The following is a 7,526-nucleotide window of genomic DNA, read 5'->3' on the forward strand; positions in this document are numbered from 1 at the left end:
CCACATTCCAAGTATGACAAAGGTGAGTCAATGTGGTGAAATAAAAAAGAGCTCAAGTATTTCAGAAGTGCAGAGGTGTGATCACATAATATTAATAACATGTACATACACACATTGACTGAACTAATGGGCTGTAATTGTGTAAGTTTACAACATTTGAGATATATTTCATATGTTTTATGCTCCACAATTTATCTTTTTATGTTTAAAAATGAGTCCTTCAGCAATGTTTCTAAGAAGATATTTTCAGGCATATACAGACAACTTGAGACTTAATGACCTTTATTTTTTTTTCTTTTTTTTTTATTTTTGTATGTCCCTTTTTCTGCTCATCTTCTGTCCAGAAGAGGTAAAAAATGTTGAGAACATTACTCACCATCCAGAACTTCCTCAGGAAAACCTGTCCTTTCAAAGTCATTGTTGTTCTGGTTGTACAAACCAAAGAGCAGATAATTTGCCAGCTCTCTGCACCCTTCATTGTATCGACTGTCTATCCCTGAAAAGCAAAACCACAGGAGAATTGCTGTGTGTCCCAACACTGCACACCTGAAAAGTTTATTTTCTTCCTCAATTTATTAAGCTTTAAAGGAGGAGTATGAACTCAACTCCCCAACTGAACACACTGAGAGAACAGGGTAGGGGAAAAGGAGATTTTGCAAGATCACTGCCACATGCTGACCTCCCCCTTTTAACCTAAATCCATGAGTATTCCTTAAAAAATTTAAATATATTGTTTTCTGCATTCAAATTTCTGTTTTTTCTAGTAATTCAAACATCTGTCTGGATGCAGGATGCATTCTAATTAATATGTTCTTGATTGAAGCTTCCTAACAAACTAATCCTGTGACCCAAATCTCCTGCTTTAGAGTACATGATTAAACATTATCTTATCAGTGTTATAGAGCAACCCCTGAGTCACCAGAGAGCCACTGCAGACTTGTGACAAATTGTGAAAAAGATGTTCTGACAAAAAATATGGAGCACAAAGAGCTTCCAAGGAAACCTTTCCTGGTTCTTGGGAAAATTAAATGAAAACAACTGAAGATCTGGAGCATGGAGAGATAGAAGATAAATTCAAGAAGAAAGGAATGAGGTCACAGATTTAGAAACTATTTTCATCAGTCTTCATCCCTCTGGATGACAGTCAGAGTCATAATTCTAATGTAATAAACCCAGTTTTTTCAAACAAATACAAGTGCACAAAAACCAGCATCCTTGCCACCCACATTTCACAGAGCTCACCAGTCCTGACTGCCAAAAAAACTCCTCTTATGGCAAATTTTCCTACCAAGTTATATTAGAATTCAGTGGAATCCTTGCCAACAAATTTGGATTTATTACATTAGGATACAGTGGGATGGCTGCCAACAAAATAGGATTTCTTAGCACTGCTAAAAGAGAGATCAGGACATTGATAATGTAATGACATGGCCTGAACATCTGAGTCTCAGCACTTGAACTGGAAACCAAACCAGTCAAGAGTCACCTGAACTTGGCAAAAATTGGAACAAACCTCAGGTTCTCCTGTTTATGCTCCTTTTTCATGTTGTGTTTCAGCTTTAGGGTGCTAACCAGATGATGTGTCTGCATCCAGCTACTGAATCCCACATCTTAACAAACTCTTTGTTTGCCCAGTAACTTTGGTAGCTCCCATGTACTCCAAGGTATCTGAGATTTGGTGGAAAGCTGCCTCACATCTATCCCAGCTTTCTCAGCCCTCAAAGGTTTTTTTTTTTCCAGCCATAAATCTTGGAATCCTCATTCTCCTGCTGTTTCTGATCTCTCATTCATAGGTGTCCCTCTATTTTATTTATATTTTCAGCCCCATGAAAGCAGGCACACCAATGTAATCTGGAATTCAGTGGGACTCAACATACAAATATAGCTGCAAAGCCCCTTGTGCCTATGTGGGATTTTAGTTACAAACAAGAAAACTCTCTTCTTTCAGGAAGAAACTGTTCCATTGTTTTAGGAAACTCCACTTCGATGGAATCAGCTGCAGCCTTGGGAAGGGAGCACACACAATCCCCTGAGGATAATCTGTTCCACTGATTACCTGCCTAACTGAGGCACCTTCTGAGGGCTCAGAGGAGCAATAAATAATCTGGCACAGACAGACTGAAAGAGCTGGAAAAGAGAAGGTTCCAGCAAGATCTCAAAGCCCCTTCCACTGTGAAAGGGGCTCCAGGAGAGCTGGAGAGGGACTTGGGACAAGGGAAGGAGGGACAGGACACAGGGAATGGTTCCCCAGTAGCAGAGGGCAGGGATGGATGGGAGATTGGGAAGGAATTGTTCCCTGGCAGGGTGGGCAGGCCCTGGCACAGCTGTGGCTGCCCCTGGATCTCTGGAAGTGCCCAAGGTCAGGCTGGATGGGGCCTGGAGCCACCTGGGACAGTGGAAGGTGTCCCTGCCCATGGCACCAAGCTGGAACTGCTTTAAGGTCCCTTCAATCTAAACCATTCTATGATTCTGTGATTCTAATTTCTGGAAGATCAGAAGAAAAATGAGAAACTACCCCCACTTTAAAAAAAAAAAAAAAAAAAAAAAAAAAAAAAAAAAAGTTGATGTCACCATCACTTGAAGAGTTTGAGATTTTATCTGGGTACAGCAGCTTAGAGAAGGGAAGATCTTCCAAACCAAATGTCAAAACTCTGCTTTTTCAGTTAATGACAGAAGGAGGGGAAGACAAAACAAAAGATCTTAAAGGGGGACAGCTGACAAATTTAACTCTTATAATAGAGGACATGGGTGAATTTACTGCTTGAAGAGCACTGACAGCCACAGAGGGAAGGTAATTGTCTAACATAAAACCACGAATTCTGCAGAATATTTGGAATTTGTGGTTTACTTGGGCCTTTCAAGCATCCTATCCAGACAGGAGCTTTCACACTGAGACTTCAGTGCTATTCTACAGCAACATATGGAGTTAAAGGAACAGATACAGCTAGCAGAAAACAAACAGGAAATGAAACAATGACCAAGATAAGAGCATATCAGGAGTCCTCCCCAGAACAATGGGCAAGGCCATTCATTAGGCAAGCCCGACGCCTGTCTCCAGCTGAGCTGGGAGTTTGGAACTCCCCCTCCTGTCCCCAGCCCGGGCCAGGGCTGTGAGCACACCCTGAGTCAGGCTGAGCCTGAGGCTCCTGCTCTGCTCCCCAGGCAGGGCTCAGCTGCCCCTCAGAGAGCCCATTCGGGTTGTTAAACTGGCAGAAAGTGGGAAAAAAGCCAATCGTTTGTTTTAAAATTGTGTAAGTTTAAGAGTAATAAAATAGATATAAGAATGGTAATTAAAAAAAATTTGGGCAATAAGAATTTGGACAATCAGAGTTTGGACAATAAAAGCAAAGAATTATGGATCTCTACAGATGCTCCCTGAGCACTAAGCCCCAAAAAAGCAGAGCTCTCTAACAAAGGATTACCCTTAAAAGCAATAGCCTGTTGCATATTCATATATCTCATACATGATGCAAAAATTTCTTTCAAACTGAGGATTTTTCTGTTTATTGTCAACTTTCCCCCTTCCTCTTGTAAATGGCCTTGGTTCCCTGGAGTCTAGGCCTTCCCAATAAGGAGGCAGTAATTCTGTCCTTGGAATCCTGTTGTATCTCCATCCAGAGAGGACAATGAGAAGAATTCCTTGGTTATCTTTTCCATGTCTTGGGTCAGTTACAAAAAAGTCTCTTACATCACATAATTTCTATTTTAATATTATGCTATAGCCTAAAAACTCTATTTACCACACTATTTAAAAAGAGATTAATACAACATAACTTTCCAACATGACCATTTTAATATTTACAAAGAGCCAACCATGTAATATGCATTTTTCACAAAAGCATTCTGGCCAAATGCAGGGGGGGAAATCTGTCTGCTGGATAAAATCAAGTGGGTGTGAGATACCCAGGGATGCAAAATGCACCTGGGGACAGCAGGAGGGAGAGGATGGAGGGAATGGACGCATTATCTTCAGATATTGGCCCAAAAGCAACAAAATTCTGGAATTGCTGCTGAGTAATCATTAAAAAATCTCTGTTTGGAAAGGGAATGGGATGAACAATGAGAGTGATGGGCTAAAGGTTCTCAGAATGTGGGAAAAACCCCAGCAGGGAGAGCTCTGTGTGGGATGGAGATAATGGAGAAAAAATAACCTAAAAAAGATTATGTGAACATTATCTTGGTTGGTTCTGTTCACATATTGCTTTTTTAGATTATAAATAATCTAGATTCGTTATTTATATTATATATATTATGTAAATATATCATATAAATACATTCTATAAATATATTCTACTTTATATATTATATATTATCTATTTAGATTATATATCATCTAAATATATAATATACCATATTTAATAAATAATATATCATATATAACATACCATAATTATATTATATGTAGTATATAATATTATAATTACATGCATTATATATTATATATTTCAATTACATATATAATCATATATATATGTAATTTATAATATAATATATATTATATATATTTAATTTTATCTATTAGATATTTTAATGTATAATTTTATATATTATATATTTTGATTATAAAATATATAATAGTATTATATAATTATATATTTAATATATTATAACTATATATATTATATATTATCTATTTAGATTATATATCATCTAAATATATGATATACCATATTTAATATATCATATATTATATATAACATACCATAATTATATTATATGTAGTATATAATATTATAATTAGATGCATTATATATTATATATTTCAATTACATATATAATCATATATATATATGTAATTTATAATATATATCATATATATTATATATATTTAATTTTATCTATTAGATATTTTAATGTATAATTTTATATATTATATATTTTATTATAAAATATATAATCGTATTATATAATTATATATTTCATATCATGTTATACTTATATATATTATATATTTCGATTATATAGCTAATATATATTTATATTATATATATGATCTAAATAAATCACCTAGATTATTTATAATCTAAAAAAGCAATATGTGAACAGAACCAAATTAGAATAAATACTGGAAAGCCTCGAAATTATCCCCACACTCTTTGAGGAGAATAGAAAATAAATATCAATATCTGCAAAAATGCAGCTCAGCTGAGGTGAATGGTGAAACAATTTAATCCACAATCAGAGCAGCTACAGCTCCAGTAGCTACAGACACCCCCTGCTCACAGCAATCACAGCAACTGAACCAGGAGCTGAAAATCCCTGCTGAAAGCTAAGATGCCAAGAAACACCATTATCATAGAAAATAATTTACAGTTTAATTTAAGTAGATCAGTTTGATCAGCAACACACTCAGCTGAGACATGACAGCTTTTTAAAGCCATTTGACTGCCAACCCCCAAATTCCTTTTTCTTGTCAATTGTGAGGCCTTTCCTCCCCAGTAAAGAATGCAGGAATGTCACCATGCAACCCCTTCAAAATCAGATTAGAGGATTCTTTTTTAAAAATCAGCTGTAACTCCATTTAAATGCTTGTATCAACAGTGGGTCAGTTCTCATCTCTCTCTGGGCTCTCACAATGCTGGGTTTAATTTCAGTACAAATATTAATGAGCTTGAAGTAAAGCTGTGGAAGTTTATTCTGGTTTTATCTCCCAGCCCAATATGAAGCTGAAGTTGAGGTGAGGGAACTGCATTAACTGCAGGCCATGAAAAGCAGCCAAGAGAAACAGAACATGCACTGCCTGTAAAAAACCTTAGTTGTGAGTATCCACTTTCCACACAAGTCAAGAGGATGTAAACTACATGGATTTTGTCATCAGAAGCTTGTGTTTGATGACAGATTTAATGCATTTACAACAGTGACATGCCTGTTTCGTGCAAGTTATGCCAGAAATTCTGCAGGCTACAGGAGCCAGGCCAGAGCAGACAAGAGTCCCATTGTGGGTGCTGAGAGATCAGGGCAAAGCACAAATCTCCCAACAAAACACACCTCCCACATTTCCATACCTCATTATGGAATTTTTGAAGAGGTGTGTTCTTCTGAAGAGAATGAAATCCTCCACACAACACTGAGGATTACACACAGCAATTCCTCTGCTTTCCTTAAAGCTGGGCCATGTTTTCAGCGACTGCTCCTTACCTGGGACTTTCTGCAGTCTCAGAGTTCACAATAATTAAAAAATACTGCAGTGTCACCATTAGTTAACATGTTTTATGGAGTTAAATTAGCAGCAAAGGCAGAAACCAAGGAGTTTATCCTGTGTGATTAGGTTTCACTGGAAGGCTGACACAGTGACCTCACAGAGCTTCTGGCTGTACAGTTACTACTTAGTCAGAGACTTAACCTCTTACCCCAGAGAATGCAGGGTCATGTACAGTTAACACTTCATATTTATACATTTTATAAATTATTATCTATTATAAATCAGCTATTTAATAGATATCTATTTATATATATAATTATATATATGTCATAATACAACACTAAATGACTGACACTCAAATGCTGAGATGTTTAAGGTAAAAAAAGGTACATTTATTTCTGGACCTTGATATTTATAGAATTCCAAAAGTGATCATGGATTGGAGGATGGAATTGCCACCTCTCTAACCACACTGGTCAAACCAACAGTCCATCAATTCCCTCCTCTTCTAGAAAGGAATGCAAAACAATCATTATTTACATGAAATGTACGTGAGAAACTCCATTCCAAAAATGTAAACATTAGAAGGCTTAGAAGAACTTTAGAAGAACAGGGTGACATCTCTATATCTATTTATAAATTTTATGCTGTGGTCCAGTAAATGAGCTTTAAGTTCTCTTGCTACATCATTAAAAAACAGAATAAAACCCAAAAAACCCAGACTGTGGTATCACTTCCTACACAAAGCTTCTTTAGGGCTACATCACATTTCTGCTATTTAACTGTATGATTTAAACAATTACTCCTCAGTCCTTTCCTCTAAGGACTGAAGTTTTCAATCATAATGTCTGCATTTTTCCTTTAAGATCTTGACACTGATTATATAATATGAAATAAGAATCACTGAAATGGTATTAAAGCAATACAAAACCCCTGTTGTTTTCCCACAGAACACTTGCACGTGCACCTTTATTTCCTGCTGCCCTTTTCTCCCAATCCCAGATGAAATAAAGCACTGAAACCACATGAATTTTTAACATTTAACTCCTAACTGCTTTCCAGGTTTATTAGGCCACTGTTGAAAATTCTTTGCTCAAAATTAGTAAACAGAATGAAGAATTGTTTAGGGAGAAGAGAGTGTAACATCAGCTGAGAAACCAGGCTGGGGTTTGCAGCAACAAGATGAATTTCTTCTTTCTGAAACTCGTGGTATCTTTATCAGCACAACGAGAACAAAAATTGTAACACTAACCTAAAATGCAGAGGATTCCATCAGGCTGAGATTTGCTGCTCTGTGTCAAAATACTCTGAATATTTCGGAGGCGGCTGCAGCTGCAAAAAAAAAAAAAAAGAGAATTTGTCCTCAAGGTCACTGCTGTGAAAT

At 36.4% G+C, this 7,526-nt stretch overlaps 1 protein-coding gene across 1 annotated transcript in view; it reads right to left on the minus strand.

The window, feature by feature from the left end:
• DNAAF9 (dynein axonemal assembly factor 9) overlaps nt 1–7,526 on the minus strand; it is a 77,727-nt gene that overhangs the window by 57,948 nt on the left and 12,253 nt on the right. The window contains exons 2-3 of the mRNA XM_054633858.2: nt 7,395–7,474; nt 377–496 (exon numbers count right to left, since the gene is read on the minus strand). Of these exons, the coding sequence (XP_054489833.2) occupies nt 377–496; nt 7,395–7,474 (200 nt within the window). The remainder of the gene's footprint in view (nt 1–376; nt 497–7,394; nt 7,475–7,526) is intronic.

This window comes from Agelaius phoeniceus, chromosome 4 (genome assembly GCF_051311805.1).
Source record: "Agelaius phoeniceus isolate bAgePho1 chromosome 4, bAgePho1.hap1, whole genome shotgun sequence".
Classification (NCBI taxonomy): domain Eukaryota; kingdom Metazoa; phylum Chordata; class Aves; order Passeriformes; family Icteridae; genus Agelaius; species Agelaius phoeniceus.